The sequence below is a fragment of the Pseudoliparis swirei genome, chromosome 9, assembly GCF_029220125.1.
Source record: "Pseudoliparis swirei isolate HS2019 ecotype Mariana Trench chromosome 9, NWPU_hadal_v1, whole genome shotgun sequence".
Taxonomy (NCBI): domain Eukaryota; kingdom Metazoa; phylum Chordata; class Actinopteri; order Perciformes; family Liparidae; genus Pseudoliparis; species Pseudoliparis swirei.
Window position 1 is genome coordinate 19,047,253 of NC_079396.1, and position 12,274 is coordinate 19,059,526.

General features: G+C 41.0%; 1 protein-coding gene across 1 annotated transcript in view; it reads right to left on the reverse strand.

Moving 5' to 3' along the window:
• LOC130199514 (teashirt homolog 2) overlaps window positions 1–11,964 on the reverse strand; it is a 37,706-nt gene extending 25,742 nt beyond the window's left edge. The window contains exon 1 of the mRNA XM_056423069.1: window positions 11,886–11,964. Coding sequence (XP_056279044.1) covers window positions 11,886–11,925 — 40 coding nt within the window. The 5' untranslated portion in view covers window positions 11,926–11,964. The remainder of the gene's footprint in view (window positions 1–11,885) is intronic.
• Window positions 11,965–12,274: the final 310 nt, after the last annotated feature.

Here is a 12,274-nt window from a genome sequence, read left to right on the forward strand (position 1 = left end):
TGTCACACAAAGACATTTTGCTGGTCCCAGTTTTCTTGATACAGATGAATTTTAAAGTTCTTTGAAGATGACCTCAAGTGAAAATGCAAATTAAAATATGTGTAAGTGGCACAGCCCTGATAATACAAAGGGGCATACTTTATGCATCAACCTATTTTTCATCCAGTGGCGTAGTGGCCACTCGGAGCAGGCCGATTGCTTGGCTTCCAGAAGTACTCGAGAACCGCTCATCTCTGGACTCCAGGGAAGCGAAGAAGAGTTGGGTTGTAAGGTCAGTGTATTCAGCATCCTGCAGCAAATGTGAACTGCAGTCAAGAGACCGCGGCCTGTAAAGAGCCTGCAGAGCCCTGAAGCTCCGCCTCTGCTGCTGCACAGGGCAGAATCCCTTGTTTATACAAAGTTTATTAATATTGAGTGTGCTTTGTGCACGTCGTTGCGTCCCCAGCATGACACCCACCAAGCGTACAATAGGTCGGATGAAAAGTTCTCCGGATATGCAAAGAACATACACGTGTGTACCGACAGAGATTATGTAGTTTAACATTTCCTAAACATTCTTAATTGCATACTATAATCAAATATAGTATAAAACTAGCTGCATATGTGTTCATCATAAATTGTAGGCCTGATTGACGCCCTCCCACAAAATCCTAAAACTCTGACTGATCCACACCTACACTTACTAAGTGTAAGGAGGTAAGTAAGTGTGGAAAATATGAGTGTAACTCTGGTCAGGCATATGAGCAGTTATGATTTTAGCTCTTTCTGTGACTCATATACATCAGATATGATTCAAACACAGCTAATCTCACCTTCCCTTCTCACCTGAACCCGGTTTCTACACACAAGTGAAAAGACCCGGACTCTCCGTTAAGGTGACGACGGGGCAGATGATGCTGGTGTTGTTTCCAGACCCATCACTGACCGGCCGCTGCAGCACTGTCTCCTAGTTAAAGTCAAGGCCTTGGGCGAAAGCAATGATCTGTGTGTGACCTCTGTTACATTTCAGTGATGAGTGAGCCCCCGGCGACAGTTACCAGGGATACACCACACAGCGCAGAAAGGACGTGTCAGTCAGCGACAGAGTGAGTGAGACAGACAGCGAGAGGGACAGGTAGACGTTCAGACAGAATGGGAGCTAAATATAACAAGAACTGCTTTTGACAGGAGGACAAATGGCCACACAGAAAGAAGCGGGGCTATGCAAATATTCAATAAGGTTCCCCTATATGTCAGTTTCATGGGTGATTTTAAAGTTTGAGTCAGTTGACAGCTGAATAGCCAAAGGTGTGTCACGTCTGAGTAAAAGTTTGGAGATCGGGAAATAATCTGACAAATGTTTCAAGCTTTTCGAGACTTTCTTAAGAGTGCCGTGAGTACAATGAGACGGGCATGAAGACAGACAGCGAGCGGCGACTACGCCGGACAAAATGTCTTTAGGGTTCCCAATAGACTCGGTTTCACCAGACTGAATAGCTTTACTGACTGCCACAGCACTGACCTCCTACTGACAGAGAAAATGACCACTTTCTACAACTTTAAAATGGCCTGGGGGCGAGCATGAGACACCAGCACTAGAAATACAACAGACAATTGCTGACTCAATGTTTGTCAGGATATGGGAAGGAGGAAAATATGTCCTTGACAACTTAAACGGTTTTGGATTGAACACGACTTATTTTGACAGTTAGTTCTATATCAATGACTTTTTTCTTCCTTTTTTTGCGCAAGCAGACACATAAGCAAACACACACACACACACACACACACACACACACACACACACACATACTTCAAGACAAAAGCATGTTCTTCTCAGGAATTCTCATTGTATTGAAAACAAGCCTGAGACAATAAGTAAATAAATAAAAGATGATAAGAATAACCTCGTCACATTTGATGTGCACTTGTGAGGGTGACCAGGCCCAACCGGGTTTCCTGTGACGCGCACACCTGTATTATTGTTATCAGCCTAATGACAAACAGCAGTAACACAACACTATTATTTTCGACTCTCCCAAAGGTGCAATGCTGGCCTTAGACCCTTCAGTTGATCCACACACACACACACACACACACACACACACACACACACACACTTGGCCTCACACACTAAAGGCCATAAAATATGACTGTAACATATTGTACTATTATAGTTTGCTTTTAGAGGCCTCCCTGTTAATCTTAAGAATGCTGGTTTACAAGTAACAGCTGAAAACCGAGCCGAGAAACACGGTCGCGCCTTGATAGGCAGGATGACTTATGGCTGGTCTGGCTAGCAACCTCTTGAATGTCTGGGCTGAGATATATGATGAGCACGCAAACGTGGGAGGACGTGGAGTCCCTGAAATTCTTGTAAAAGGGGTGGGGGTGTGTGTGTGTGTGTGTGGAGGGGGGTGATGGATCTGCATCTGCTCTTAACGCCACAGCAACTGTGGACATATTGTAGTTATCACCAGTGAGGTCATGGGTATCATTTTATGTTTGGTAGACATGTGTAACTCTTAAAAACATGAAAAGCAAAAATACATCCCTGTTGGCTTTTTATTGAAGCTAAGTCCAATAGATTCCCAGTGTTTCATGGAGTTTGCTGCCAGCTGGACAGAGCGCACTGAAAGCCTGACTTCTGCCACGGCTCCACGAGTTGTGGGCCTACAGCATCACAGAATGTGCGCGGCGATGACATCACCACGCACACACATGAACCACAAGTGTGACGTGTCAGCGCAGTTCCCACTGGCAGCCCTTGGCATCATGTTTGCTCTCAGTCAGGCACAGTTGGACCATAATTAGACATGAAGCTTCCTGTACAAAGACCTCCCTGTGTAATATTAATCATGTGGGGATAAAGTTGTAAATCCATCCTCGGAAATTCCCCCCTCTTTCATGTACTCTTAAAATGGAGAAAGGGGGCTCTTCTTTGTCAGTATAATCAGATGGCAGCAAAGCGAGAGACAACACGGGCCTCGACAAAGAAAGTGATGAGGACTTTAACGTCACGCTTTCTCTGAGGCCGTCAAAGAAAACAAGGAAGAAAAACCAAATCATAACATTATGATAAATTGTGTATCTGCCACAAGCCCCGATGACCTGATCACCACTGTGTGGGACTCGGTTTCTATAACAATGTAGAAAAACAATGTGAGTCGATTTCGTGGGGTATTTAGTGAAATTAGTTCATCTTCATGGAATATCATGACATATAAAATGCTACAGAATAATATTATTGGTTTCCTGGCATTCATTTTCTTCTCTAAATTATACCATTCGTCATGCACTCGTTACAAAGACAGTCAATTTTGAACCAATTCCAATTGCCTCTAATATTTTACTGAAATAATACGAGATGCATACATTTTTCATCTGCCTGACATCAATTGACTTTATTATTGTATTGAAATGCCAAACTGCGGCGGAATAAAAAGAAAGAAAAGTCAACATAATTCAAATTTTTAGACTAAGTCTCTTCTTAGGTGTTTACACTTTCCAAGTATTCAAAAGCAAAGTAAAACAAACTAGAAGCTCATTTTCGAAAGAAAGAAAACCTACTTTTTCATTTCGATTTTTTAAAAGTTGTTCATCTTACGTGCACACGCAGGAAGCATAAACGGATCATTTTAAGTAGCGCGTAAGTGCATTTAGGCCGAAGCCTTAGGCTTCATCCCCAACATGTTGTGTGCCTCTCCTTAATCAAGTTGTAAGTACAACAGAATTATTCTACATTCATCACGGACACCTAAGCTGTCACCGCTGTTTAATGAGTATCAATTAAGCTGTTTCAACAGACTAGCTCAGCACATACTGGAGACACAAACAGGCGGGCGCAGCCCTCAGGAGCAGGAACACAACGAGCTGCAGTCTCGTTGGTAGTTTAGGGATCAGGGCGGAAACACAGCACATGTTGGGCCTTTTTACTCAGAAGAAAGCCCTCTGTCTTTCTTTTTTTTAACACTTGGAGTGTGTGCTTGAAAATGCTCTTTGTGGCTCTTTTGTGTTTTTTTTTTTGTGTTTTAATAGTTCTCGATGGACTTATATATGCCTTTTTGTTTTCTGCATGTTTGAACCCAAGACAGTCTTTTTCAGGAGGAATATACTGTGCTTAAGCTTTAGTATATATGGCATATTTACCTGAAACGTGAACTATTGTCTTTGTAAAGCAGTAAAGCACATAGAATGGAACATTGAGAATTGTATGGTCCATTTATTTGTTTAAGATTTCCAAATGTTACCAGTTTTTGCCCACATTTGTTGTTCCTCTAATTACACACAATTTTAAAACAAATAACTTTGAAATCAAAATTATTTTAGGTATTTTAATTAATCACACGCATATCAATTAAAATATCTCATTAAATAAATAAAAAGTCACACAGTAAAACCTATTGTCATTCATGTTCATATTTTGACTTAAAAAAATGCACCCTCGAGGCATCAGTGGCCAGATGTTAATGTGTCTAATAAGGTGGACCCCCTGCCAGGAAGAAAAACGAACTCTATATGTGTGTCACTTTACATTCTGTTTGACATTAAAACTTGTTTGCTGCTCACAAAAAATTATCAAATGAGCCATTCAGTATTTGAAAGCGTTGCTAATTAGAAAGCTGGAGTTTCTATCCCCCAAATCAGTGTTTCTTTTGAGAGACGAGTTTGTTCGATTACAACACTGAGAGCATGAACAATTCATGGAACAATTAGCCAGCTAACGGTGCAGGTAGGTCTCCAATGCAATTGTACTCACTCAAATTGTTACTTCACTATTTTATGTCTTTTATTTGTAAATGGAGCTCTAACCTCAAGCAAGACGTAGAATTACAAGTAAACAAGCTAAATCTCATCAATCCATCCGGTGGACTATCACATTTATATTTAATAAAGGTTAACGCTCGTCTTCGTGGCTCTCAATACATAAATAAAAAACATATTTTATTAACAGATTTATCATTGGCTGCTTTGAGGGTTTCGTAAATCACATTTGATGCAAAATGTGAGCTGCTGTTTATTACTCCTACATGTTATGGCGTGCCACTCAAACACTCCGGTTTAAAGTTAAAGGTGCTCAGATGGAGGTAATTAGGTGGCGAAGGCTGTAAAATACTTTCAACTGTGTTTATTTCTGCCTGTTTATTTTCAGGCACCGAGACTATATATAAAACGTGTGATATAAATATAAACAAAGATCCGAAATATGGGAGTCATTTTGCACTGCAACATGGGGAATTTAGAAATGCATTATTTTGCTTTGACTGGCTGATTAACTGATTCATTTGGACTGATGGTTTGCCAAAGCCATTTAAAACCAACCGACAATAGCTCATTACGAATCACTACCGTCCTGATTGGCTGTAATAACAGGCGCATGTTAATTTTATTTTTCTACCAGAGTGTGACTGAATTGTACAAAGTGTGAAAGCCTCTGTTTGACCTGCGCGGAGAGACAGAAGATCACAGGCCAGGAAGGTCACCGGAGCCGGTGAAACATTGACTTGATTCATCAAATTAGGTCCTATGTAATTGCGCCGCATGACGACTCATAAAACACGTAAGCCATAAAGCTGTCTGGAAGCCATCAGCCTCGTGCTAAATGAAGTTACAAAAGGTGCAAGGTTCACAGCTTCATACAGTGCTCGAGTTAAGTGTCCAGGAGCACTTCCTCCGGTCATGACCTCACTGTGTGCCGTAACCGTGGTGATGAGAAAAAGGAGGCTGGCTGTACATCTACATTTTTAGTTTAGCTTATATAATCAAATACAATCTTTTTTCTACATTAGTTCATTGATAAAAACGACTCTTCCTATCGTATCTTTCTTTGTTTTAATTATATGTATCGCTTATTTCCAAGTGAAAAGTGTTTAATTACTTTTCACATTGCCAGGAAATTAGTTTTTTTTACAAACCAATTCTATTTTTTTTCTCCAGGTGTGACTTATAAGCTTTAGGGGAGTGGATGCATATACTAACATATAGATAGTTTATGTATATGAACACCGCAGCTACAAACAGTAGCAATTTGTACGAATACGTCCAAAATCAATAATACGTCATAATTGTATCCACTGTTATAAAAAACACTGATTGACAGAGTCTTAATAAACAAAATGTCCAGATCTCCACAACAACTGAACACATATTTAGCAGACTGACCTCTCGGAGAGTTGCGGAGCATTCTGCGTGACGGCAGTGTACCTTTGTAATTGTTACAGATCACACCATTAGCACAATATTGTCATAGCTCCTGCTCCTGCAGTCAGTAGCAGCTGAGGGTTAATTTGCATAATAAATCTTAATTGAAGCTCATTAAGGATTAGATAAGAAGCAAATCAGGTACACGCGAATAATTTAAGATTAATTTTTCTCCATTTTTTGTTGCTCACATGTCGAAGGGGAATGTCACATTCATTTACTGCGAGGTATTATGCATCATTGCGGGGTATATTGTGAGAGTTTTATTCAACCTAAACATGAACATTTCAATCATGTCCTTTATAGTTTGCACAAATTATGCATTGAATGATCATCCAAGGTGCTTCTTTAATAAAAGCAGCACATCCATGAACCTGCTGGATTATACCTCTGAAATCAGAGAACAGGGATTTTTTAAAACTGTAAAGAATGGTTAGTTTAACCGAATCCGGCTGTGATTGTTTTTAAAGACCCCCCCGACCCACCCACCCCCGACCCAAACCATATGGCCAACGTTTATGCCCTCTGAGTGACTATACATGTAGGTCAACAACTACAAGATGGATGTCCTCACTTAAATCCCCTGGAGTCTGTATGGAAAAAGGAGATGACGTGCTCTTCACAAAACTGCAGATGATATGAATTACAAAGACATAAACAATGGTGGGAATGTCTATCATTACAATAATACAAAGCACATGAGGCGCAGTGCATTTGACCATAAAGCATATAAAACATGCTATACCTCCTCCGTGTAATCAATACCAGGCCCATGGTGCTACTGTATTAACTGTAAGCTTGCCTTGCATTCTTATCCTCTAAATCCACATAAATGAACAACCCAAGCCATAAAGTCTCCTCCTTATTTTTCCTCTGTAAATCATTATATCTGTGGGGACCTGGATAAAATACCATAACATAATTTCTTTTGTACTTGGGTTGTCTAGCAGAAATAATGAGTTTTAGCCCGCTCGCAATAAACTCTCCCAATATTCTAGTTATTGTCAGACATAATGAGTAAGGAAAAAAAAAGAGAGAAAAAGAAAAAGAAAACATAACAAGAAATAGTCTCTTTTCTGCAGTGATGATCACACGGAAACATTATCCACATGAATCACCCCAACGGCATATCAAATTGTGTCATTTGCCTGGAAACTAGTGCAGGTCTCCGAGGGAAGGCAAGGTGAATGAGCAGTTGCTGTAGAGAGGTGCAACACTGCACAGGCACTTGCTTTGAGACCAATCATAACAGGCGCTCTTTTTTTTTCTACACAGGAGAGAGAGCGCAGAGCGGAGGAGAGAGATCAATGTGCTGGAGGGCACAGGAGTCTTGGTTCTTATCACCTAGACAGTGCACCACCCCGTCTGCCTCTCACGCAAACAAAAGCCTTCGCAAACTATTAGCTATCTACACCTGTCACCTCCCCGGCAAGCAGGAGAGAATCCGATGGGAACTCACTAAAAACCACCTGACTTTGTGTTACTATTTCTTTTTCTTCTTACTGTCGTAAGAATATAGAGCATGAGCACCAGCTGATGAAGAGAAAGTTATTAAAGGGTGTCTCTATGGGGAGCGCCTGCAAGTTAGAAAGTTGCAAGCGTTGCAATAAAGTGCATGCTGGGTGTGCTCATAAGCCAACACTGGGTATGATCATATCTAAACATTTGTCTTGTTGACATCAATCCGGAGAGATGCAGTGCACTGAAAAATACAAAGAGCCAATGCCTGCTAAGGAGCCGATCTATGGGCGACTATATTCATGGCAGAGTTTTATATGGGCAAAATAATAAACTCTCTTATGAACTCAAGAATCAAGTTTTAAGTGGAGCTTTTCACATTTCATTGTAAAGGTAGTAATAATAATAATGATTGAGATTCTGATTTGTTAAATATGCAGCCTTGAAAAGTAGACAAAGAAGAGCTTCACTGCAGCCCATGCTCAGACAATATAACAAGTCAAGTCAAAATGATAACACTATTCATATAGCTACAATAGATAACATGATTTGATTTCCAAGGCCAGCGAGGACCTTCGCCTCATTGTTTTCATGGATTCTTATTTTGACAGCGAGATTTTGTTCGCCGCTTTCTCACAACTGTACATTTGAAAAGCTGCGAAAACAAGGTGAAGCAGTCGTCTGTAATCTGTCTTTACAATATTGTTCCATTTGGTCATTTTTATAATTCGATCGTTAACTTGATTACATAGCTACTAAACCAGTAGCGCCACAGCCAATGGGAACTCTCGTTTCCTGCAGCTAATCAGATCTTATACTCGAGGCGCTTAGAATGGCAAAAATATGAGCGGTCATGCACATAATTGCAAAAATAATAAAAAAATATTCATCAGATTTAGAATGTGGTTATCAGAGATCAAATGGGCCCTTGAAAGACAAAAAGTCCAGTGATGTCAAACACAGACTTAATATTCTATTAAATAAAAAGACCTTTGCATTTGAGTATCATTCTCTTTTTGTTCACAAAGGTGTAAAAAAGGTGAAATAATTGTAAGCAAATCATAAATGGCTGCAGACAAAAGAATAGTGCTGAGGTGCAAAAAAAAATCCACAAGGGTGGTAATCTGGTATTAAAAAATATATAAGACATCATTGTATTTGCTGCCATTTTCCTCCCAGCCTTTGTCATTCAAAATGGACTTCCTCTTTCTACCTAAACTGGATAAACAACATATGCCTTGATCGTAGGATATTTTCTGAACAAACCACTTTGGAGGAATTTCTGCGAGCCAATTCCCACAAGCTGCTGTCAGTCACTAGCTGGCACTGCAACACTTAATGCCTTTGTCTGTTCTCCAATTTATCTTGTTAACAGCAAATTGGGCTAACGGTTTGAGGCACAGAGCTATTGTAAAAAAAAAAAACGGAAGAGAAATACTCCCACGGCCGCAAAATAACATATGGCTCCCTTCACTCAAAAATGCCTCCCATGCACTTATAGGACTTTGGGTTTACACCATATATATAACCCGATGCACACATTTCAACCTGGGTTCCGCAGCCTGATCGCCGTCTGTCTTACTGACACTCTCCCAGTGATAAAGCAAAGGTTTAGTGCATCCTATTCTGGACCGGTGAGTAATTGGCATTTTAAATTACCATACAAACCCTGTATGGAAAGGGAGTAAATCAGACCCAACTGGCCTTTACTAGTGCGTCTGTGGTCTCACGTTTACAAATATGCCTATTAATAATACAATTCCCGGAGGAGATTACAAACACCCCGGATGCCGAATGTCCTCTGAATTAATGCTTGAGCTGGGAATTGTGTTGTTTTTCCTCCACCTTGCAAAAGACTATTCCCACCAAGAAGGATACTGCGTCTTTAAGAGCCCTACACACAAAAAATGAAACCCATTCCTTTGCATCTTCCATGCTCTTATTTCAATACTCCTCTCTCCTTGTTCCCCCTCCACACATCATTACACATATTATTATAACATGACTGTCAGCCTGTGTCTCTCTTCGCTCCATTCTTGCTCTGCCAGGTAATCAATTTGTCGTCACTCTCTGTAACCCCAGTAAAGTCATCAAGTGAAATGAGTTACAGCTGCAAAGAGCCTTCAAGAATACAGGAGGAGAAGAAGAAGAAAAAAATGAACGCGAGAAAAATGACAACACAGCCCAGGAATATTCCACCGCTTGATAGCACATCCCAGGTCTTGAAGATGAAATATTAATGCACAATTTGTTTATCTGCAGGCCCACATCTCTCCAGTGCCGAGCTGTTAATTTTCTATCGGCACAGACAACGGATCAGTCAGTCATGAACTCTTCACAGCCATTACCGGGAGACATTTTGATTAAGTATTCCTAATGTAGTGGATAGGAAAGAATGAAAACACTCTGCCTGCCAACTTTTGATTGACCATTAAGCCACTGATGAATGTGCCTGTCAAAGAGGAGACAATTACCTCAACAATGAAGAAACTCTTCTGGAAGGCTTATTTCTCTGTAGGGCTGACACATTTACCAGAGTACAGGCGAGGCAGCTGAGAGCGTGTAAAGGGATCACTTAGGCATCTTCTCAAAAGTTCTCTGAATAAAAACCGTGGGCATTGTTTTTTAAGAAAAGGAGGCTTTCGGAGGCTGAAATGTGGGAAAAATATTTAGCGTGTAACTGTATGGCAGCGAGAGCCTTTGTGTGTGTGTGTGTGTATGTGTGTGTGTGTGTGTGTGTGTGCGTACATGTGTATGTGTAAACTGAGAGTGTGCCGGGCAGATAAGGGTCTCAGTATCTTAAGCGGGTATAAAGAGACGCTATTATTTGCAGAGAACAATCACCATCTGGTTGCTACATCCGCAACCATAATAAAGACTGATAACTTCTCAACACACCACAACCAAGTAATTGCATCCTCATACGCTGAAATGCAATTGATCAATCCAGTTTTAATCCCCCAGCTCCATTATAACAAGGGAACAAAATTAATATAAAGTGGGACGCGAAGGATGCAGACAATAAGGTCAAGTTCGACATCGATTTTGACCTTGTGAATGTGAACATTTCTTAAGGACAAGTGCATTTTTGGGAAAGAATATTTTTAAAAAGAAACATTTTTGTGGCATGTTTTGGAGTCTATTGGGTCAAAGGAAATGCTGAGATTTAGTGTCTCAAAAGAGAAGAATCTACCAGGATGACATTATTAAAAAGAAAACACAAATGTTAACACATGAAACCGGTCTACAGTTGACACATTGACCTAAACTGTGTTAAGGCCTCTTTGAAGATGAGGTGAGGAATTCAACTCGCAAACACTGAACTGCACTGAATGAATTACACTGCTGACCAAAGGGTGAAATTGGTGTGTTGTGGAGGTGTGTGTGTGAGCGTCCTCCTCTCCCGGTCAGCAGCATGGACAGAGTGCATTCGTGTGTGTGTGTGTTTATGTGTGTGTGTGTGTGTGCGTGTGACCCATTCTCCATTTGTCCATAAGATTATGAAGAGTTCATACAGAGTTCATCTGCTACGGATACAGCAGCTCCACATCATTCAACCCCTCTCTACTCTTGGAGAGGGTCAAATCAAACAGAGGCTTTTTTCTTTTTTTTCTTCTTTTTTTCACTGAAAGGGGAAACTAAACTTTCTGATCAATGGATGAATAAATCCTGACATGACATGTTATATAGGATTAGTGAGGAATTTACTACACATCATTTGTTTAGTTTTTACATCCGAATGAACAGTGTTCTTAAGTATTCGTGTTACTAGACTTGATTCCCCCCCCCCTCTCCCTATTGTTTTAACATTGGACTTTCTGACAACAGTAGCCTATGGTGCCTAAACTGTGGTACCGGCACAGGTTGGCGAACTTGAGAGAATCTGTGATCACATGAAAATGTGTTGAATTGACGGTGTTATTAAATCCATTATAAGCACTACGCTAGCATGTGTCCATAATCTTCACAACAGTACCCATAACCCATAGTTATATAACTGTAGCCTAGTAAATCATCACCAAAAAAAAAAAGCTGCTCGGATGAGGCTCCTCGGGACAACCTCTCTCTAAACACGGCGGTGGGATGCGGATCTATTCGGGGGTCCCACATGATAAAAGTTTGAGGAGGGGTGAGGGGGACCTTGTGATATAGGCAAGCTATACAGAGAATCACAACAACGGCGATACACACATATTACACACATATTAATACAGCGATGCTTTGAAGAAACGGAAAAAATCGCTTACCCGCAGCCCGTTTGGGCGCCTGCTGTTTCCGCCGTGGCATTTTTTTTTTTTGGAGTCGCAGTTCACTACTGTGCCCAGGTGGAATCTGAATGCGGTCTACGGTAGTCCATGCATAGGGAGTGAGAGAGAGAGAGAGAGAGAGAGAGAGAGAAAGCGCGCGTGTGCGTGCGTGCGTGCGTGTATGCGTGCGTGTATGCGTGTGTGTGCGAGTCTTTATTTCGGCTCTCGGACTAGTTCAGTCTCTCTCACTATGAAACAAAATCCAGTTCAGAATCGTTTTCAACGGGGAAACATGTGTTCAGTCGGGCTGGTTCTTTCAGCTTCTCCTTCTTCACCTTCTTCTTATTCTTCTTCTTCCTCCTGCTGCTGCGGGGGGCGATTCGTCTCCG